Source organism: Nansenia antarctica (genome assembly GCF_963989245.1).
Source record: "Nansenia antarctica genome assembly, chromosome: 19".
Taxonomy (NCBI): Eukaryota; Metazoa; Chordata; class Actinopteri; order Argentiniformes; family Microstomatidae; genus Nansenia; species Nansenia antarctica.
This window is the reverse complement of record NC_137692.1, coordinates 4,601,239-4,624,781: the sequence shown is the minus strand read 5'-3', so window position 1 is coordinate 4,624,781 and position 23,543 is coordinate 4,601,239. Positions and strand designations below refer to the sequence as shown.

At 45.9% G+C, this 23,543-nt stretch overlaps 1 protein-coding gene across 1 annotated transcript; it reads right to left on the bottom strand.

The window, feature by feature from the left end:
• Positions 1-2: 2 nt before the first annotated feature.
• LOC308174276 (DNA helicase B-like) lies at positions 3-22,351 on the bottom strand (the record flags this gene model as incomplete). Its single annotated transcript, XM_080549349.1, has 15 exons — positions 3-201; positions 249-556; positions 1,450-1,596; positions 3,504-3,765; positions 4,770-4,829; positions 7,067-7,151; positions 7,787-7,926; positions 9,325-9,466; positions 9,791-9,968; positions 17,149-17,256; positions 17,344-17,789; positions 18,075-18,444; positions 18,820-19,073; positions 20,110-20,469; positions 22,135-22,351. The coding sequence occupies 15 exons, from the start codon at positions 22,349-22,351 to the stop codon at positions 3-5; spliced, it is 3,276 nt and encodes a 1,091-aa protein (XP_080405475.1).
• Between the last annotated feature and the right edge of the window lie 1,192 nt (positions 22,352-23,543).

Genomic DNA, 23,543 nt, shown 5'->3' with positions numbered 1-23,543 from the left:
CATCATCCATCAGAGACACGTCCATAGCGGCTCCTCCCTCCTCCTTCTCCTTCTCCTTCTCCTCCTTGCCCATCCAGAGCCTCCTGGGGATGGCCGGCGTGGAGGAGGAGCGGACCTCCTGGGACCACCTGGGGGTTCGTGGGGACAGAGGAGGAGGAGGAGGAGTGGACCACTGAGCAGGGCCGGAGGAGAAGCCTGGGGCTGTCCTGGGGGTCCGTGGGGAGGACAGTAGAGGAGAAGGAGGGTACTGAGCAGGGCCGGAGGAGAAGCCTGGGGCTTTCCTGGGAGGCGTGCCCGGCTGAGGCAGGGTGCCGTGGGGCTGGGTGGGGGGGAGGTCCCCCCCCTGCGCCCCCTCAGCCAGCAGCAGCTCCTTGACCAGGCCCCCCAGCCGGGTGTTTCGGGGGACCTGGCGCCTGGTGATGGCGGAGGGCAGCCCCCCTTCCCTGGCCACCACGTACACCCTCCTCTGCCCCCGCGTCACGGCCGTGTAGACGTGCCTCCAGGTCTGGGCCCCCCCGGCCCCCAGGACGTACACCACCGTCTCTGTCTCTGAGCCCTGGGGGGTGGGGCGCACACACACACACACACACACACCAGGAGGTCACACACACAAAACACACACACACACACACACACACACACACACACACCAGGAGGTCACTCAGAGTGTGAGTATGAGAGTGTGTGTGTGTGTATGAGGAGTGTGTGTGTGTATGAGGTGTGTGTGTGGGTGTGTGTGTGTGTGTGTGTGTCTGTGTGTACCTGGTAGGTGTGTGTGTGTGTATGTGTGTGTGTGTGTGTGTGTGTAGCTGGTAAGTGTGTGTGTGTGTGTGCGTGTGCGTGTACCTCGTAGGTGTGTGTGTGTGTGTGTGTGTGTGTGTGTGAGGGTACCTGGTAGGTGTGCGTGTGTGTGTGTGTGTGCGTGTGTGTGTGTGTGTACCTGGTAGGTGTGTGTGTGTGTGTGTGTATACCTGGTAGGTGTGTGTGTGTGTGTGTACCTGGTAGGTGTGTGTGTGTGTGTGTACCTGGTAGGTGTGTGTGTGTGTACCTGGTAGGTGTGTGTGTGTGTACCTGGTAGGTGTGTGTGAGTGTGTACCTGGTAGGTGTGTGTGTGTGTACCTGGTAGGTGTGTGTGTGTGTACCTGGTAGGTGTGTGTGTGTACCTGGTAGGTGTGTGTGTGTGTACCTGGTAGGTGTGTGTGTGTGTGTGTACCTGGTAGGTGTGTGTGTGTGTGTACCTGGTAGGTGTGTGTGTGTACCTGGTAGGTGTGTGTGTGTGTGTACCTGGTAGGTGTGTGTGAGTGTGTACCTGGTAGGTGTGTGTGTGTGTGTACCTGGTAGGTGTGTGCGTGTACCTGGTAGGTGTGTGTGAGTGTGTACCTGGTAGGTGTGTGTGTGTGTACCTGGTAGGTGTGTGTGTGTGTACCTGGTAGGTGTGTGTGTGTGTACCTGGTAGGTGTGTATGGTGCGGGCCCATGCATGCTGCAGGCAGCACTCTCTCTGCAGCTCTCTGTAGCAGACCTTTACGCTCCGCCCCTCGCCGTCATCCAGCAGCAGGAACCGCCTCTTCCTGCCCGCCTCCTCCCGTGTCACATCCTGTAGGAGAATCAGATGATACGATAGGTGGACAGCCCTGTCAGTCATCCGCCATATTGCTTCAGTCACTTTTTTCTTTTTTTTATACTTTCTTTCTTGTGTATCTCTATTCAACAATCTTACTTGTTGTCGTTTTTCTTGTTTATTGTCCTGTCTTATCTTCTCTTCTCTTTTTTCCCCTGTACAGTGTCCTTCAGAAAGGCGCTTAATAATTAAATCTATTATTATTATTAGGGATGCACCGAACATTCGGCCACCGAATGTATTCGGCCGAATATCGCAAAATAAAGCACATTCGGTATTCGGCCGAATGTGTGAAAACACCGAATGTTTACCACCGAATAGTGGCCGTGTTTTGATGAAGTTCCAGCGCCATCTAGTGGCGAAGATAATACCTATACTGATCCGATCTGGATCTCTCATAAACTGAACACGGACATTTCATTGAGTTAGATTCGTTCATTATTATTTTTGTAGCACTGCATTTTTTCTCTACAGTGTGAACACGAAGTGCAATTTGTTGAAGATATTCAGTGATATAAATATATAGATATATAAATAAACAAAGGACACCTTTTACACCCATTATGAGTGTTTACAGTGAGAGTGTGGGAGAGTTCTTAGATACTCATCTTTTTCGCAGCCATCTTTATTTTATTTATTGTGCTTTGTTGGTATAGACTGATGTCTGCTGGAATGTTCAATAAAAGTAATTTTTTTTCAATCTCAATTTCTTTCTTTGAGAAGCATGAATAAAAAGCAAAATGTATTTAGTTTATGCAATGATAAAATTAAAAACTGCCGATATACATTCGGTATTCGGCCAAGTGTTTCCTTAAATTCGGCTTCGGCCTCGGCCAAGAATTTTCATTTCGGTGCATCCCTAATTATTATGTAACTGTCATAGTAAAGATGTAATAATAATGTTCTTATTTTCTTAAATGTAAAAAGATTCTTTATAGAAATGTATATGTTATTGTTGTACAATTATTGTTTATTTTGTTTATCTAAACTTTGTAATTGTGAGGTGTTGTTGACGACACCTCACTGTTCACGTACTGTGGTCTCGCGATAAGACTAGATGCGTATATATTAACAGAAGCTGGACGTGAAAGGGTTTCCGTCACTGTCTGAAGAGAAGTTTGATGTTTAAGTCTGTATTTAACTATTCTAGCTACTCCTGAGGTTCTGAATAGAAGGCGCACACGGTATGTTGTTGTTTTGTTTGTTACTGTTTGACTGTGCATTTTGATTTGCCGTTTTCTAAAGTAATTTCTCACGTGTATGTAATGTCGGAACGCCATGCTAGCTAAAGAGGTGGTTAATATGTTGAGTGGGTAGCCTACTCGACGTAGCCTCGTTTTGGTTTCATTGTGTAATCAATACCTTATTTCACATTGCAGTTTTTCACGGTGTTTGTGTGTACGGTGTGCACACAAAATAAAGAACATCAGTATCAGAATCGTGGGTTGCTTGTCTATCAGAAGAACACCTTCGGGAGCAGTTATATATTATTTCTTTTTTCAGATAAGAGGAAAGCAATGTGGAAAAGGGATATAATTCACCACCACTGTGCGCTTCGCTAACCATTTTGAAAAACTGTCAACTTGTTCAGAGAGTTCCAGAATTCTTTGGCAGTTGGCGATTATGTCTGCGTTCGTAAATTCGCTCTGGAAATCTGATCAGCACTCATGGAATGCCTCTTGTCCGATCAAATTACTTGGTCCCTTTATGACGTTGAACCCAGTGTGCACTCCGGCACTCTCAGAGCGAATTTACGAACGCAGCGAGTATGTCTACTGAATGTCCCCTCCTCTGTATCCCCTCCTGTGTCCCCTCCTCTGTATCCCCTCCTGTGTCCCCTCCTCTGTGTCCCCTCCTGTGTCCCCTCCTCTGTGTCCCCTCACCTGTTTAATGAAGAAGATCTCTCCGTTACAGAGACGAACTTTCTTCTTGTCTTTCTTCTTTTTGTCTTTCTGCTCATCCCCCCTTCTCCTCATGTTGGCCCCACTGCCCCTCTCCTCCTCCTCCTCCTCCTCCTGTCCTCCTCCTCTCCTCTCCTCTCCCTCTGGTCCAGAGGGTCTCTCCTGGTCGTGGTCGGTCACATAGCCGTTCTTGGTGCAGCAGACTTTGTCTCCAGGTTGAAACACCAGCCTGTTCTTATGGTTCCTGTGGTGCAGATAAAAAAAACACAACACGGTTGTCATACCAACACTGGTGTCATACCAACACTGTCCCAGCCATGACATTATTTACTAGTTTTCCTGCTATTCGTATCCTGTCTTATTTGTCACTTGTGTCCTGTACTATTGTCACTTTTTTTAAATCTTGACTTAGGCTTGTTGCCTTATTGTCTGGTGCTGCTATGTCACAGGAACCGAAGCCTAAGAATGTTACTCTCTTACACTGGTGTAATATGACATAACAATAAAACTGGAAACTTGAAACACAGTAGAGATCATTTCAGTGTTAGGTTAAACAAAACAATCTTAAGTGGTTACAACAGTTAGTCGTCTAGTTCCTGTACTTACTTGGGAAGGTAGTTAGTAGTCTAGTTAGTAGTCTAGTTGCTTGTGGGGAGCATGGCGCGTTCTGGCCTGCAGAGGGAGCCAGACTGTCGGTGGAGGGGGATGACGGTCTGATTACGGACAGGTGTCAGTGATCAGACTCGTTATCCTACTGGTCTATTTAACCTGTGTGTGTTTGTTCCCCCGGGAGAATGAAGGAGACGGAGAGTGGCTGCCACACAGAGAAAGAGAGAGAGAGAGAGAGACTGCTCCAAGCCAACAACCGATCCCGAAAGGGGGGCGGAGTGAATGCGGAGCAGAGAGCGAGTACCAAAGGGGAAACAGCTAGGCGTGACGCGCTGGAGCGGCGCACGCCTGTATTCCCATTGACTGCTTTATTCTCAAAACCTCTCCCCAGCACGTCAGTGACATGGCTGGGCTGTGCCTGTCCAATAAAATATGTGTTGATTACACCGTTCCTCTGTGTCAACCTCCCTCTGTGCCTAGAGACCTTTACATTGCTGTACTTACTTGAGAAGGTAGTTAGTAGTCTAGTTGCTGTACTTACTTGGGAAGGTAGTTGGTAGTCTAGTTAGTAGTCTAGTTGCTGTACTTACTTGAGAAGGTAGTTAGTAGACTAGTTAGTAGTCTAGTTGCTGTACTTACTTGGGAAGGTGGTCACTGTAATGTTTGCAGCACAGTTCGTTGATGAGAGCACACTCCCTCCTGCAAAGGACACAGACACAGTCTTACTCAAGTCTACTTCAACAGTGACCAGAGCTATTTGCCGGGCTCCATGCACAAACTGCACGCCATGCACATTTGATGCGACGACTCACCTTCAAAGCAGTGAATGAATCTCAGGAGATCAGAGTAGCAGGTTGGGGTACAACGTGTCCCTAATGTTGTCCTGCAACTCGATGCCGTGAGCAAACCTTCTCTCTATCTAACAGCATGGAGGAGACCCTGACCTTCTCTATAACAGCCTGGAGGAAACCCTGACCTTCTCTATAACAGCCTGGAGGAGACCCTGACCTTCTCTATAACAGCCTGGAGGAGACCCTGACCTTCTCTATAACAGCCTGGAGGAGACCCTGACCTTCTCTATAACAGCCTGAGAGACCCTGACCTTCTCTATAACAGCCTGGAGGAGACCCTGACCTTCTCTATAACAGCCTGGAGGAGACCCTGACCTTCTCTATAACAGCCTGAGAGACGCTGACCTTCTCTATAACAGCCTGGAGGAGACCCTGACCTTCTCTATAACAGCCTGGAGGAGACCCTGACCTTCTCTATAACAGCCTGAGAGACCCTGACCTTCTCTATAACAGCCTGGAGGAGACCCTGACCTTCTCTATAACAGCCTGGAGGAGACCCTGACCTTCTCTATAACAGCCTGAGAGACCCTGACCTTCTCTATAACAGCCTGGAGGAGACCCTGACCTTCTCTATAACAGCCTGAGAGACGCTGACCTTCTCTATAACAGCCTGAGAGACCCTGACCTTCTCTATAACAGCCTGGAGGAGACCCTGACCTTCTCTATAACAGCCTGAGAGACCCTGACCTTCTCTATAACAGCCTGAGAGACGCTGACCTTCTCTATAACAGCCTGAGAGACCCTGACCTTCTCTATAACAGCCTGAGAGACCCTGACCTTCTCTATAACAGCCTGAGAGACGCTGACCTTCTCTATAACAGCCTGAGAGACCCTGACCTTCTCTATAACAGCCTGAGAGACCCTGACCTTCTCTATAACAGCCTGGAGGAGACCCTGACCTTCTCTATAACAGCCTGGAGGAGACCCTGACCTTCTCTATAACAGCCTGGAGGAGACCCTGACCTTCTCTATAACAGCCTGGAGGAGACCCTGACCTTCTCTATAACAGCCTGAGAGACCCTGACCTTCTCTATAACAGCCTGGAGGAAACCCTGACCTTCTCTATAACAGCCTGGAGGAGACCCTGACCTTCTCTATAACAGCCTGAGAGACCCTGACCTTCTCTATAACAGCCTGGAGGAGACCCTGACCTTCTCTATAACAGCCTGAGAGACCCTGACCTTCTCTATAACAGCCTGGAGGAGACCCTGACCTTCTCTATAACAGCCTGGAGGAGACCCTGACCTTCTCTATAACAGCCTGGAGGAGACCCTGACCTTCTCTATAACAGCCTGGAGGAGACCCTGACCTTCTCTATAACAGCCTGGAGGAGACCCTGACCTTCTCTATAACAGCCTGGAGGAGACCCTGACCTTCTCTATAACAGCCTGAGAGACCCTGACCTTCTCTATAACAGCCTGAGAGACCCTGACCTTCTCTATAACAGCCTGGAGGAGACCCTGACCTTCTCTATAACAGCCTGGAGGAGACCCTGACCTTCTCTATAACAGCCTGGAGGAGACCCTGACCTTCTCTATAACAGCCTGGAGGAAACCCTGACCTTCTCTATAACAGCCTGGAGGAGACCCTGACCTTCTCTATAACAGCCTGGAGGAGACCCTGACCTTCTCTATAACAGCCTGAGAGACCCTGACCTTCTCTATAACAGCCTGGAGGAGACCCTGACCTTCTCTATAACAGCCTGGAGGAGACCCTGACCTTCTCTATAACAGCCTGAGAGACCCTGACCTTCTCTATAACAGCCTGAGAGACCCTGACCTTCTCTATAACAGCCTGAGAGACCCTGACCTTCTCTATAACAGCCTGAGAGACCCTGACCTTCTCTATAACAGCATGAGAGACCCTGACCTTCTCTATAACAGCCTGGAGGAGACCCTGACCTTCTCTATAACAGCCTGGAGGAGACCCTGACCTTCTCTATAACAGCCTGGAGGAGACCCTGACCTTCTCTATAACAGCCTGAGAGACCCTGACCTTCTCTATAACAGCCTGAGAGACCCTGACCTTCTCTATAACAGCCTGAGAGACCCTGACCTTCTCTATAACAGCATGAGAGACTCTGACCTTCTGAAGGAGATGAACTGTGACCTGGTGTCGTCCTGAAGGCCGGGGGCCCCTGGGAGGAGGAGCTTGATCGCCATCTGCAGGTCTGGAAGACAAACTACATGTAGTCTTGTATAATTCTGCGCTTTGAGGTTTTTACATTCACATAAAAATGTTTGCCATTTAGTAAGCTACACCTTAACTGTCCTTCCTGAGACCTCTACATCCCCTCTACAGTTTATATACTGTAAATAAAAAACTAAAACTAAAAAATTATAACAATAAATAATAACAATAATAATAATAATCAATTCTTCCTTCTTCGAGCATCGTGACTGCCCATGGCCCCTGGGGTCCTAGCATAGATTACTTTTTCTTACAATGACTGATGGACAGATGATTCACTTACTTAGAGAAATGCTTTTGTTGTAAGTCGCTTTGGATAAAGGCGCCTGCTAAATGCCAAACATGTAAATGTAATATCATCACCAGAGTGCGTAGTTCCATTTAGAAAAAAAAAGTAAACAAAGACTGCTATTACTTCTTGTCACTTGCCACTGACTGTTGTTTGCAATAAAAAGAAAAAAAGAAAACATCAAGAAAAGAAAAAGAAAAGCAAAAATCATGGAAAGGAAAAAAGTTAGGAAGAATTTAAAAGAAAATTAAAAAGAAAAAGAAAGAAAAGAAAAGAAAACCATTCTATTATAAGAATATTAACACAGGACCAAGATGACGACTCACCGTCGTCCGACTCGTCGTTGGAGAGCAGGACGAGGATGAACCTGTGGTCTGCGGAGGGCATGGTGGCAGACCCGTGCAGGTCCAACACGCCGTCAAAGTCCAGAGGTCGGTACCGATGCTGCATCCCCATGTCTGAGATCCTGACACACACAGAGCCGGGCTCAGTACACTCATAGGGTGCCAATGGCCCCTGGCCTGAGCTAGATTACTCTTCCTGCTACAACAGGTGAACTGATGATTCAACAAATGTATCGATTGGAAGTCGCTTTGGAATAAGGCGTCTGCTAAATGCCAAAAATGTAACAGAGTGGACTAAGACTAGGGTTAACAGAGAGTGGTCTAAGACTAGGGTTAACAGAGAGTGATCTTATGGCGCTTTTCCATTGACCAGACCGGTTCGGCTCGGCTCGGCACGCATTTGAAAAGTTCCATATAGTTTCGGGTAGGATACGTTCTCCACTATACACAAGAGACCAGGAACGAGCGGCGACAGTAGGAGGAGTTAAGTGTCATAAGAGCATTTCACTTTAATAAGTGCTGGTATACAGCTCAATGGGGGGAAATGCGATAAGAATTATGTCAAAATGCAGCACTATCATTCACAGATCAGCCTTAAAACATGTAACGTTAAATACGTTAGACAGGGAGCGATGTATTTCTACGGAAAGGCTGTGCTTGACGATTTCATTGCTCACTGACAGCGGGGCTCATACAATCTCCACGTTTGTTATAGATACGATTGCTGCGGTGTCTTGCTGGTAGTCAAATATATTTATTTATACAGCATATGGATGTTACGTGCCTGTTACTTGCCGCAACCAGGGAAACGAGACGCGAATCTACCAGCATTTGGCTCATGAGTGAACGGCGAAAATGCCTGGACGGCACAGCTTGGGATTCCATGGAAATGATAGGGAACTATGTGTGAAAGAGGCTTAAATGTTGAAATAACAGTAATACCATGTTCATTGATAAAATGACATAAAGGATGAAAAGGGGAGATGGCAGTTTTAGAAGGGGGATGATGAAGCACGCTGGACTGTGGAACGGTCTAAGCATAGGCACAGCACATCGCCATAATAGCGATTTCTTTGTTATGCTTGTTGTAAATAAAAGTTCTATGATGCATTGAAATTACATTAAACTAAGATAATAAGATGGTTATCATAATTTTTCTAATCTTTATTAATAAGTTATTACAGAAACAGTAAGTGACATTTTCTGAGAGCGAAATCTGTTGTCTGTCTGGTATTTAAAAATGGCGGTTAGCGATGAAGTCTATGAACATGGGATGACGATTTCCATTGACCAATCAACGGTCTGCAGCGTCACACGTCACACACAGCCTGGCAAAAAAGTACCTTTCGCTACCCCTCTCGAACTGGAACTAAAAACGGCACGGGTACTATGGCCCGGTACGGGTCGGTTGGCAGTGGAGAAAGGTAAACGAACCGGGCCAGCCCATGTCGGGTCTGGTCGGCCCGGTAGTGGAAAAGCGCCATTAGACTAGGACTAAACGTGCTGCTGTGTTTACTGACAGGCCGGCGTTCCTGACTATGAGCTCAGACTCAGCACGGTGGTTGGTCCTCATCTCTATGGACCAGCGGCGCCGCCTCAGGCTGTGGAACAGGTCGTGCAGCAGGTTACCAGGCTGGATGCTGGGCAGCTGCCTCACGTCCCCTACACACACACACACACACACACACACACACACATTCACAGACATGTCTTTATGTTCCCTACACACACACACACACACACACACACACACAAACACACACACACACACACACACACACACACACACACACACATGTCTTTATGTCCCCTACACACACACAAACACACACACACACACATGGGCATGTCTTTATGTCCCCTACACACACACATACACACACACACACACACACACACACGGACATGTCTTTATGTCCCCTATACACACCAGTGTTTCCTCTATATGCATTTATTCGTGGGGCCTCCCCAGGCGTCCCAGCTCACCCAAGAGGACCAGCTTCTGCAGCCGGGCATGTCTGGTCAGCATGGTGAGGATGGAGTGGAGCAGCTGCACACACACCAGGCTGCCCTCGTCCACCACCAGCACGCGCACCGGCGCAAACTTCCAGTCCACAGGGTCACCGCTCTCATCCTTCTTAGCATGCATGAAGCTCCACAGCACCTGTGGTGAGAGAACACAAACATACTGTATTGACCCATATTGACACATATAAGACTGATTTTTTTCCCCGTAAATATGTCTGAAAAAGTTGCATCGTCTTATATTCGCGCCCTAGAGTTTTTTTTTTTTTTAGCACATCTACATCTTATGATAAAACAAAGAGTAAAGAAACATAGCATTACCCCTAAACAGAGGGGTAAAAAAGTGAAAAGGAAAAGAAAAGAAATAAGAAAAAAGGGAGAAAGTAAGAAGAAATAAGAAGTCCGCAGGTGTTTCAATCAACATGGAATGGAATGGAATGGAATGGAATGGAATGGACTTTATTTGTCATTGCTACAGTACAGGTACCAAACAACGAAATTTAGGAGGGGTAAAGATGTTACTGGTAATATATTTTGAATGAGTATTAAATTATAAGGTGTCACGTTTCATATAAATGTTCCATTTTTTTTCTCCATATTTTTCAAATATATTGATTTTGAGTCTCAAAAGGTATGTCATCTTTTCCATAACAAAAATGTCTTGGACAATTTCCAGCCACTGTTCCTGTTTTGGGGGGTTAATATTAAGCCAGTTTCTGGTAATAGCTTTTTTACTTACTGCAAGTAAAACTTTAGTCAGGTAGACGTCTTCCCTCGTCTTCCCCCCCGTACTTTCTCTTTAAGGTCTGGAAACTCATAAATACACCATTCTCTGAAACTGTACACATCGCCGTTATGCCTTTTTGTGTCCATTCTTTGAATACTGAATCATATATCCCTGGTTTGAATTTTGAATCATAAGCATACCACCTCAGTGAGCGTGCTGCTCCCTCTAATTTGTATTTCTTAACTATGACATTCCATATTCCTAGTGTAAATGTTACTATTGGATCCATAGCATGTGTCAAAGTCCTTGTCAAATATTTGTCCCCCACCAAAATCTGAATCTGGTAACTCTGTACCTCCTTTTCCATTTCTTTCCATTGTGACTCATAATCAGGCCTACACCAACAGGCTAGAGGTCTGAGTTGGGCTGCATAGAAATACTCCCTAAGATTTGGTAAAGCCATTCCCCCCTTACTTTTAGGTAGCTGAAGTGTTGTATATTTTATTCTCGGCCTTTTGCTATTCCAAATGAATCTGGAGATCATCCTATCCCAGGCTACAAATTTGTTTTGGGGAATATCAAATGGGAGAGATTGGAATAAATATAGTAGTCTAGGTAGGATATTCATTTTAACTGTTTGTATTCTGGCGCTGAAGTCTAAAGGCCAATGCACACGGCGGCGATTTTGTCGTTGTTTTGAATGAGACAATGCACACGGCGTGCAATGCGATTTTGTCGCACGACAACATTCGATTCTCCATTCACACCCACACACTTCGGTGGTGTGAATTGAGAATCGAATGAAGTTGTTGATTAATGTCCTGTTTCAGAACTTTGAGTTCTTCTTTGAGTTTGTGTAAATCTTCTTTATGCTCAGTTCTGAAGTCGCGTTTTCCCTCACTGATGCTACGTAGCACTGAGCTAACGTTTTCTTCCGAGCCTTCGACTGAGCCTTGAGCGTTGTCCATCTCTGTTGAATTCTTTATTTGTTGGTCGTCACTTTTCTTTTGTCCTCTAGTTTTCTTTCCCCCACTCATTCCAATATATTTTATAACGATTTGTGTTAAAGTTTATGAATTAAGGGGGGTATTTTTAACTGGCTATTGGGAGCTCGAAATCAAGCAGCCATCTCGCACGTTTCGCCACCGGAAGTCCGCGCCCTAGAGTTTTACATGTCAATATTCATTCACAACAACGTATGGCGCCAAAAAGTAGCCATTTTCCACAAATGAGTCTTGAAAAAGGGGGGTCGTCTTATAATCAGGGTCGTCTTATATTCAGGTCAATACGGTATACAAGAAAAGCTCCTGATCATTATTATTATTTTTATTATTATTATTATTGTTATTATGGTTAAAGGCATCACCTACCTATGGAACTGGTGGACTTGTGTTTTGTCTGAATTCATGAACATGGCAATATGCTCATGAAGCTATTCGATTGTCTAAATGGCCTCTATGATGTCAGAGATTTCCTATGTACCGTAACCTGACGCCCATGGCAAATGGTTCTATGGCCAGGGTGAATATGAGCGGTGACAGAGGACAATCTTGACGAGCGCCACGTAAGATATTGAATGGTTTGGAGATAATATTGTTGGTGAGAATTTCAGCTGTAGGTTGAAGTATAAAGAAGTTTAATCCATTTGCAGAACATTTCCCCACAACCAAAACGGGTCAGAACCTCAAAGAGGAACGGCCATTGACTCTGTCAAAAGTCTTTTCGGCTTCCAATGACAGAATGGCTGTGTCTGGCCAGCCCCTCTTTTCATGTAGGATATTTAATACTCTTCTGACGTTATGGAATCGTTGATGTCCTTTAACAAATCCGTTTTGGTCTAGAGCTATTATCGAAGGGAGACTCTCCTCTAATCTTCGAGCAAGTGCCTTGCAAAGGATTTTAGTATCAGAGTTTAAAAGGGAGATCGGCCTTAAGGACTGACATCTGCCCCGTGGTTTGCCTGGTTGAATTAAATTAATTGAATTAAAGTAATCAGGGCTACTCTCAACGATGGGGGGAGCATACCTGTCTCAAATGATTCCGAGAACATTTCTAAAAGTGGAGTGTGTACCTGGTGGAGGAGTGTGTAGTAGGGATGGACGGTTTTTCGGTTATACCGAAAACCGGGGTTTATAAAAATAGAAACGTTTTTTTTATCAAAACCGTCTGAAACCGGATTTTTAATTTTTAAATTATATATATATTTTTTTTCCCCAACATTTTATCAAATTATCATAGATTGCTATATAATACATGCCTAGAGTGTGTACAAGAGTGTGTGGTTGAAGATGCGAGAAAAGTGATTTTGTAAACACTATAACTTTGTTATAACTTGTCAAATAAATGACATGTCTAAAAAGACGGGTCACGTGACATCTTCTCTTCAGAGCAGAGAGTGAGGAGAAAAAAAACAATGGCTAGCGTGAACGAGTTGGTGTTCAAGAAAAACACGACTTCTGTTGTATGGACTCATTTTGGTTTCGTACCAAATGACACAGGTGAGCCAGCAAACGTGGACGAGGCAGTGTGTCGACACTGCATGAATAAGGTGGTAGCCAAAGATGGCAATACTTCGAATTTACGTCGCCATCTAAAAACAAATCACCCGCTTATTGCTGCAAGGATGGTCTCGTGTTCACAGGCCGACGCTGCTCAAGCAGGCCCATCCACGCGACCTACCACTTCACTGGTACAGGCAAAAATAATGGGTGCGTTCGCAGGGAAAGGCAAATATAAAAAGGACAGTATGCGATGGAAAACCTGCACTGTTGCTGTGACCAGGTATTTGGCTAAAGAAATGGTCTCTTTTCAGACGGTGGATAAGACATCGTTTAAGGCCATGATACAAACTCTGGACCCCCAGTACGAGCTGCCTGGACGGAAATATTTTTCTAAAACGGCCATTCCGGAGCTTTATAATAAAGTTAAGCAGGAGGTTCACGTGCTGCTGTCGGGGGCAGACAGTTATTCATTGACGACAGATATGTGGTCGTCAGTCAACATGACACCGTATATGTCGTTGACGTATCATACAATTACACCCGAGTGGAAACTGGAGTCGAAATGCCTTCAGACCACGTACTTTCCCGAGAGCTACACAGCGGTCAATCTTGCTGACGCGCTCGGAGACGCACTTCGGGAATGGCAACTGGACGAGAACAAACTCTCGGCAATAACCACGGACAATGCTGCCAACATTGCTGCCGCAATCAGGTCCCTGCATTGGCCGTGGCTTAACTGTTTCGGCCACAACCTTAACCTGGCTGTGACAAACGCAGTGCAGGACCAAAGACGGACGACAGACCGTGCCCTTGGACTCTGCCGGGAAATCAACGGGGCATTTTCACACAGCTGGCACCATAAGAAAGAGCTGCTCAAAAAACAGCTGGAATTAGGACTCCCAGAGCATAGTCTCATAACGGTAAGCCAGCATACACCAATTTATTACAGGCCTAATGTGGTGCAGAATGACTAATAAATAATCTTACAGGTTAATACAGTGCATGATGTTTGTTGTTCATTATTGCCTACTTCTTAAATCATTGTAATTAATTAAGTAATGAATTAACTTTAAAATGTTTTTTTAATCGACAGGATTGCGCTACTCGCTGGGGTTCTAAACTCGCAATGGTTGAGCGCATCCTGGAGCAAGCACAGGCGATCAGGCACGTCCTGTCTGATGACAGAAGGTGCCACCTCCAACTTTCATGGCAGGACACTGATGTCCTGCAGGCTGTGCAGGCTGCTCTCAAGCCAGTCAGTAATTTTACTGACATTTTGTCTGGAGAGAACTATGTCACCAGTTCCTTTCTCCTACCCATGCTCCAGCTCTGCAGGGACGATGTGTTGGCTGTGTCAGATGAGGATGTCCAGTTGACAAAGTCCATAAAGGCTGGAATTCTTATTAAGCTTCAGGCCAGGTATGAAGGTGATGCGGTGCGCGAGCTGATGCGCAAATGCACCTTCCTTGACGCTCGGTACCGTGGAGGATAGGAGAGGGATGACACTGCTCTGGGTGAGACAAAGTCCGCGTTAGAGACCGAGATGGTGAGACTGGAGAGGCAAGGAGGTGCAGCAGCCGGTTCAGTGGCCATCAGAGTGGAGGAGGAAGAAGGAGAGAGAGATGCGCAGCCTGTACCCCCGAAAAAGAAGAAGACTTTGGGCAGTCTGCTGCAAAAGAAAGTTCGGGCTGCGGCAGGTCCCCACGTCACCACAGAGGAGCGAGCAGAAGCAGAGATGACTGCCTATTGTCGCGAGCCTGTGGTTGACGGGGACGAAGACCCTCTTCTGTGGTGGCAATCAAATGGAGCCCGCCGTTTTCCACTGATGTCGCGGGTGGCCCGAAAATATTTGTGCGTGTGTGCCACAAGTTCACCTTCAGAGCGGGTGTTCAGCGCAGCAGGCAAAATTGTAAGTCCGTTCCGAGCGCAGCTGAATCCTGAAAAGGTGAACATGCTCGTGTTTCTTGCGAAGAACCTCGATTAACGGACTATTTAATAGCCTTTAATAGCTTTTATGCTCATTTTTTGTTACTGCCGGTTTTTGTTATTTAGTTATTAGCCATAGGTTGTGAATTAGAATTAGAATGAATGTGATCAGTGATATCTTTGCACAATTGTTTTACCTGCTTGCACTCAATTTGCACTCGTTTGTATTTATATTTATAGATGTTGTTATTTACGTTTGCTATTCTATTCTATATTATTATTATTATTTAATAAGCCGTTGTGAATTAGAATTAATGTGATCCGTGATGTCTTTGCACAATTGTTTTACCTGCTTGCACTCAATTTGCACTCGTTTGGATTTATATTTATAGATGTTTTTGTTTACGTTTTCTATTCTATTGTATATTCTATGTTGTTCAAAGAATAAAACTGGAACATGTCACATGTTTGTCGTGTGTGAAAATAACAATGATACAGTCTGAATCTGCCGCGCAATAGGTGAGAGGTTTGGTCAGTTGTGAAGAATAACTGTAACTGTCATAGTAAAGATGTAATAATAATGTTCTTATTTTCTTACTGTAAAAAGATTCTTTATAGAAATGTATATGTTATTGTTGTACAATTATTGTTTATTTTGTTTATTTAAACTTGTACGTGTTGACGTCACCTCACTGTTCACGTACTGTGGTCTCGCGATGAGACGGGATGTATATATATTGACGGAGGCTGAACGTGTAAGGGTTTTTCCGTCACTGTCATGAAGAGAAGTTTGATGTTTAAGACGGTATATAACTATTCTAGCTACTCCTGAGGTTCTGAATAGAAGGCGCACACGGTATGTCGTTGTTTTGTTTGTCACTGTTTGACTGTGCATTTTGATTTGAAGTAATTTCTCACATGTATGTGATGTCGGAACGCCGTGCTGGCTGGTTTCAATGTGTAATTGGTGCTTTGTTTCACATTGCAGTTTTTCACGGTGTTTGTGTGTACGGTGTGCACACAAAATAAAGAACATCAGTATCAGAATCGTGGGTTGCTTGTCTATCAGAAGAATACCAAACGGGAGCAGTTATAATAACTGAGCATTAATATCTAATTGGGATTATATTTAAGGGTAACGAATCACTCTATGGGAAAGATAGTTGCCTTCAGTTATTGGTAGATAGGAAAGGTTTTTTACAATTACTCGCTTACATTTAATAAGATCATTTTCGCTGCTCTCTGTAAAGCGCATTGGGTCACTTTTGTGAGAAATGCGCTATAGAAATAAAATGTGATTTGATTTGATATCAATCAATCAATCAAACTTTATTTATGTTCTATAGCACAAATCATGCATTGAATGTAACTCCAAGTGCAGTATTTACTAAACCACAATATAATAAAACAAGAGCTATACGGATCAAGAGTGTTTGTGCACAGCGCCACTGTGTGTGAAGGCGCTACTGAAAGTGATGACAGAACGCATGTTTGTGACTTAGTGACGCAAAGGTAGTTCTGTATTTATCTCTATCTGTATTAGTACATTTATTTTGAAAGCTCTATTTTGACAGCTCTACCATGGGCACTTTTATTTTGATGGGGCATTCTTTGTTGATTGACTTACGACAGTTCAGGACGAGTCAGTCTCGCGGCATGTGGTTTTTATGAAAAGCTTTAAGTATGTTCACTGCATAATTCTAAGTCTAATATTTCAGTGATTATTGAGCAGTATTCAAATATTTAAATACATTGAGCAGCAGCTGAAACTTTGTCTAAGAACCAAGATATTGAGAAAGCAGTTCATTCAATGAAGACGCTGTTCCAAGAGATGATCTTCCGTGCAGGCGTGCACCCTGGATCAGCGGAGCTGGTGTGTTCATGTGTTTTCATGTATGGTGTAGCTTACACAAGTCTGCCTTTCCACTTATATTTGTGAAACTAAGTAGCCTAAATGTGTTGCGACTGTGCTTACGGTGTTTTAATGGTGTTCGACATGAGTGTATTGTAGCAGTAGGGCTCAATTATTTGAAATTGTCGCTCTTTTTTTTTCTTTTTTCGGTTAACCGGAAAACCCCGGTTTTAGTCTTTGACGGTTTTTCGGTTTCAATAATTGGAAACCGTCCATCCCTAGTGTGTAGGTGCAGTGTGTAGGTGGTGTGTACCTGGTGGAGTGTGTAGGCGGTGAACCAGGTCTTCTTGGTCAGTAGGGCGGCAGCTCTGCCTGTGGGGGCCGTCAGCAGTACCTCATCTGCCCCCTGGAGGGCCGATGAAGATCTTCCCCTGTTACCCTCCTCCTCCCCTCCCTTCTCCACCTCCGCTTGCTTCTCCACCTCCTCCTCCTCCCCTTCCTTCTTCACCTTCCCTTCCTTTTTCACCTCCACCTCCCCCTCTTTCTTCACCTTCCTTTCCTTCTTCACCTCCTCCTCCTCCTCCTCTTTCTTCACCTCCTGGGGGGGTTGGAGGCGGGGGTTGGGAGGTGGTGGCGACCCCCCCCAGCCCTCCAGGTCGTTCTCCAGGTCGCGGCATGCGTTGTTCACCTCCTCCTGGTCGCTTTGCCGCAGCTGCTGCAAGGCCGCCCTGAACAGCAGGCTGACCACCGTGGTCTTCCCGCAGCCGCCCTTCCCGCTGATCACCGTCACCGGGTTGGAGCAGATCATCTCCGCCGCCCGGACCTGGTCCTCGTCCAGCTCCAGAGGAGGGGGAGGGGGAGGGGGGCTCTGCCCTGACGCTTGGTGCTCCTGGCTGGGGCGGGTGGTCTGAGGATAAGGGTCCGGTCGCATGCCGCCTGTGTGGTGGTCAGAGTCTGCGTGGGGAGAGTGGGGGTCAGGGTGGGATTGGGGCTCTCCATGGGCAGGAGAAGTGGATCCTTCATTGGACCGTCCAGCACCAGTACCACCACCTCCACCTCCACCACCACCTCCACCTCCACCTCCACCACGGTCGACCTCAACCATGTTACCGTCCAAATCACACCGTTCATCGGGGTGGCTAGCCTCCCCTGCCTCCCCCCTCCCTTCCCTCCCCTCCCCCCCCTGCCTCCTCTCCTCCGCGGCGGCGGCCAGCACCCCCCTGGCGTCCAGCGGCAGGCTCCAGGCCTCCCCCTCGGCCAGGAGGCGCAGGCAGGCGGCGATGCCCGCCTCGTAGGTGTGCAGGCTCCTCAGTGCCACCTTCTGGCGCTCCCTCACCACCGCGCCCAGCTCCTCCAGGAAGCGCACCGCCTCCCAGGCCTCCTCGTCTGCGATGCAGGCCCCCCCCCCCCGGCACCGGGCCGCTGTGTCCTCGCACAGGGCCTGGCGGTCCATGTAGGTGCTGCCGGTGCCGTGGCAGTGGTCCTTCAAGCGGTCGTAGAGGCAGAGGGCGTGGCGCTGGAGGGGGGGGAGGAGGCGGAGGAGGCCGCAGTCGTGGAAGGAGCGCAGCTGAGCCTCGCACCGCACGAGCTTCAGCTCCTTGTACATTACCTAGGGAGGGGGGGAGGGAGGGAGGGGGAGAGAGGGAGGGAGAGAGGGATATATAGATAGATCGATAGATAGAGAGAGAGAGAGATAGAGAGAGATAGAGAGAGAGAGAGATAGAGAGAGATGAGAATTAATAACAAAGGGGACAGACAGACAGATTAACATAATTATTGTTCTACTGCACCTTTCTGTCATTGTCTTCTTAAACTATTTTTGCTTATATAGTGCTGTTTTATTACATTTTTTTATTTTTTATTTTATTATATTGCTGTCTGTGTCTTTATGTCCTGTGCACCAACCACACCAAGTCAATTACCAGTATGTGTGAATATACTTGGCAATAAAAAAGAATTCTGAGTTTGATGCGTGCACACGTACGTGGCTGAAGCCCAGCTTCCAGACGTCCGTCCTAATAACCTCCTCCAGTTTGGCCAGCAAGCTGAGATCCATCCCCTCCCCTTCCTCCTCCTCTTCCTCCTCTTCCTCCTGCTGTGTGGAGGAGGAGGAGGTCGGGCGTGTCTTCTTGCCCCTGCCCTTCCCCAGGAGCTCAGTGAAGTGGCCGGGCAGCAGGGTGGGCAGGTACCTCATCACCTGCGGGTACAGGGAGGCGGCGTGCACTCGCATCCCTGCAACTAGAACATACAACACAGTGGGCTTGGATCTAAAACACACCACAGTGGGCTTGGATCTAAAACACACCACACTGGGCTTGGATCTAAAACACACCACACTGGGCTTGGATCTAAAACACAACACGCTGGGCTTGGATCTAAAACACAACACGCTGGGCTTGGATCTAAAACACAACACGCTGGGCTTGGGACTAATACACCACACTGGGCTTGGATCTAAAACACACCACACAGGGCTTGGATCTAAAACACAACACAGTGGGCTTGGATCTAAAACATCTTTCAGTATGGTACCAGCGGGAATTGAACCCACAACCTAAGCGTTGTTAGCTGAATGGTTACTACCAGCTGAGCCACAGAGTACCACAGAGGACCACAGAGGACCACAGAGGACCACAGAGGAACACAGAGGAACACAGAGGAGGACAGAGGAACACAGAGGAGGACAGAGGAGGACAGAGGAACACAGAGGAACAGAGGAACACAGAGGACCACATAGCAGGACAGAGGACCACAAAGACCCACTGGAACACCCGGTGGTGCGCAGGTCACCAACTAGGGATGCTCCGATTTATCGGCCACCGATTTAAATCGGCCGATTTCACTCCAAATGACTCGATCGGTGATCGGCAAAAATGGCCGATCGCAAAAACCGATCTTTTTTTTTTTTTTTTTTTTTTCTTTTTTTTTTTCTGGGGAAGACAGATAACTGAACAGAAAACATAGGAGGACGTAACAGTATGTAAACCATGAAGGCCACGTTTATGATGTCTTTTATACAGCCATATCGACTGACTTGGGCTTCAGGCCCTAACTGGGTGATAGGCCAGACCTTTACTATGCCATAAAAATGGGTCTGCGTTTGCTTGGTGCCTAATGGATCAAAACTTTTGTCTAAAAAGCAAAAAATATTTAGGCTATCCAGTCAGTTATGTATTTTTTTTAAAATCGGTATCGGTATCGGTATCGGTTGATCTTGAGGAAACAAATCGGTGATCGGTATCGGCCCCAAAAATCCAGATCGGAGCATCCCTACCTGAATGAGACACCAAGGCTTTGAGCTGCTGAGCCACGGCCACGTTCCTCCCCCCTTCCTCAAACTCCCCCAGGACCTCCGGCAGGGTGGGGAGGCTGACGTCTCTGTCCCTGGGCAGCCACTCGTAGAAGGAGGTGATGAACTCCGGGCGGACGCCGCAGGCCGTGAGGAACAGGGACGCCATGGAGCGCCGGCCCTCCCGGTCCAGGTCCGCGCGGAGCTTGTAGGCCGGGTAGCCCCGCAGGACCAGCTTCTGCCGGTGGCGTCGAGCGGTGCAGGTCACCTCCCACCACGGGTCCCGGAGGGCGAAGCAGCCCTCCACTCTGTACCTCTCACCAGACACGATGTCCTGGAACTCAACTGTCAACCAAGAGGACAGAGGGAGGGAGGGAGAGGGAGAGGGGGTTGATAGAAAGATAGATAGATAGAGCAAGAGAGATGAGAATTAATAACACAAAGGAGATAGACAGACAGATATAGACAGATATAGACAGATATAGATAGATAGATAGATAGATAGATAGATAGATAGATAGATAGATAGATAGATAGATAGATAGATAGAGCAAGAGAGATGAGAATTAATAACACAAAGGAGATAGACAGACAGATATAGACAGATATAGACAGATATAGATAGATAGATAGATAGATAGATAGATAGATAGATAGATAGATAGATAGATAGACAGATAGTTAGATAGAGCAAGAGAGAGAGATGAGAATTTTATTTATTGTTATTAATTATTAATAACACAAAGGAGATAGACAGACAGATATAGATAGATAGATAGATAGATAGATAGATAGATAGATAGATAGGGCAAGAGAGAGAGACAGAGAGAGATAAGAATTAATAACACAAAGGAGACAGACCGACAGACAGACAGACAGACAGACAGACAGACAGAAAGACAGACAGACAGATGTTGTGGAATATCTTTTACTCTGATACCTTCAAATAATAATACTAGCCTAAATAATAACAAAGACCTGAGCTGTTGATTCCTCATAGAGCTTTATTGCCAGCAAGAATGGAGCTGCTCTGCAGACACACAGCAACAACAGCAGCAGCAGCTCCAGAACACCCATCAACGCAGACCGTTATACCTTTTCATAGTGACCCCACATAAAATGGTCATTTGCATAGCCCCCATTCCTAGCTGTTCCTGTAACCTCTCAAAACCTCTTTGACCACTGATTAACCCCCATCTGTCTCCAGGTTCACAGGCATGCCTGGCCTGTCATGTTTACTTTTGCAAAGGTGGGGGGGGGGGGGGGGGGGGCATCATACACACACTTATTGACCTCCTCTGGGCTGTCCTTCTGATCATCCATGGTGCAATTTTGGTCTCCGTTCCCAACATTCTGATCCATCCCTAAATCCTTTTCATCTTGAGTTCAATCATGAGGTCATATGAGGCATATATAGTATATACAGTATATCTCAAAAGTGAAAAAAATCTAAATCTAAAGGGTGTACTCACTTTTGAGATATACTGAAACACAATTGATTTTTCAATTTCACATTTTTAAATCCACCAGATAGAGATAGATAGAGATAGACAGAGCTATAGAGAAATGAATAACACAAAGCGGATATAGATAGATAGATAGACAAACAGACAGACACGAACGCGAAACAGAGCAATGACCAGAGATTCTACTACAATATGCAACTGGGTTGTTCAAACCAGTCAGAGGAATGTAACACACGTTTAATAAGGGTCTGTCAACCTTTCTAACCTTTCTAACCTTTCTTAACACAAAACAACAACAACAACAACAACAACATATATTACGACCCAAGCAAGTCCAAAACAGTCGCAAGTTATTATTATTATTATTTATTATTATTATTATTATTATATATGATGAATAAAGGCTGCGTTCATAAGTTCGCTCTGAGAGCGCCGGAGCGCACACTAGGTGCAACGTCATAAAGGGGACCTAATGCCATGAGTGCTCATCAGACTTCCAGAGCGAATGTACGAACGGAGCCCGAGTGTCTAGGAACTCTCCCACCTTCGCTCCTCGCAGGTATGGAGGAGGTAAACAGGTGTCCCCCGGAGGAGACGCTCAGCATCTCCTTCATATCCAGAAACTCCGGCTGTCTCTCCTGCTCCTCCTCCTCCGAGTCTGAGTCCTCCGCAGTAGCACGGAGCTTCTTCTCGGGTAGGATGTACCCACAGAGGGTCCTGTCCCCGAGGGGAGAGCCCAGGGGAGAGCCCAGTAGCGACATGTTGGTCTGTCTGACGTTGATGTTTACCTGCTCCTCAGTTCGCGGTTGTTGCTGGTTGATTTTCATCTGACGTCAACCGGCTGACATAAACACGAAGGACGTTGTTACAGCGCCCCCCTGCGGGCTGGAGTGGAAGTACAGCCAACAAAGCCTCTATTTACATCTGGAACAGCTCAAAGTGCTTTAACAAATCCACACAACATAAACATAATAATAGAACAATAGTCATCAATAAAACACACAATAGTAATAATATAAACTACATCATAAAACAGGAAAAACCATACAATCCGAGGGGCGTAGAACAAAGATAAGCACAATAACTAAATAATACCAGAATAACTATACGATTTAAAGTAAATACATCAATATATACAATATATGGAGTACAGCCAACAAAGCTTCTATTTATAGCTGGAATGTAGTGTAAGGGCTAGGGTGAATGTAGTGTAAGGGTTAGGGTGAATGTAGTGTTAGGGTGAATGTAGTGTAAGGGTTAGGGTTAAGGTGAATGTAGTATAAGGGTTAGGGTTGTAAGGGTTAGGGTTAAGGTGAATGTAGTGTAAGGGTTAGGGTTAAGGTGAATGTAGTGTAAGGGTTAGGGTTGTAAGGGTTAGGGTTGTAAGGGTTAGGGTGGTAAGATAGTAACCACCTGGTTATAGATATCTCATGTATGCTGGATTGAAAGGGTTGACATGAGCACAGAAATGAGCGCATTTTGAATAGTTATTAATAAGTTAATATAATAGTTGGTTTTGGAATCAGTCTGGCATTTTAATGCTGATAGCCTGTTGTATAAAAGCAATAATCCACTCCAGTTCATATGACATGTTTCTCATGGCTGTCACGTGGTCATAGACACCAGACCTGTCTTGTGAATAAGGGGACTTTATTTAAAAAAGGATTCAAATATCAAGGCAACATAATCAAAATTATACAGAAAATAATTGTTAAAAACTAAAACATTTTGTGTTTACCAGAGTTAGTACCAGCTTTGATCATTGTGGTCACAGTACAGATTCTACCTCCAAAAATGCTTTTAAATATTCCTAATAAATTAAATCAAACCTGAATCTTACTCTTCAGAATGGGCACCCCTCTTATAAATAGTATATATATATATATATATATATATATATATAATGGTCAAGAGTCAAATAATAAATACAATTTTTAAAAAGCATATTTGTTG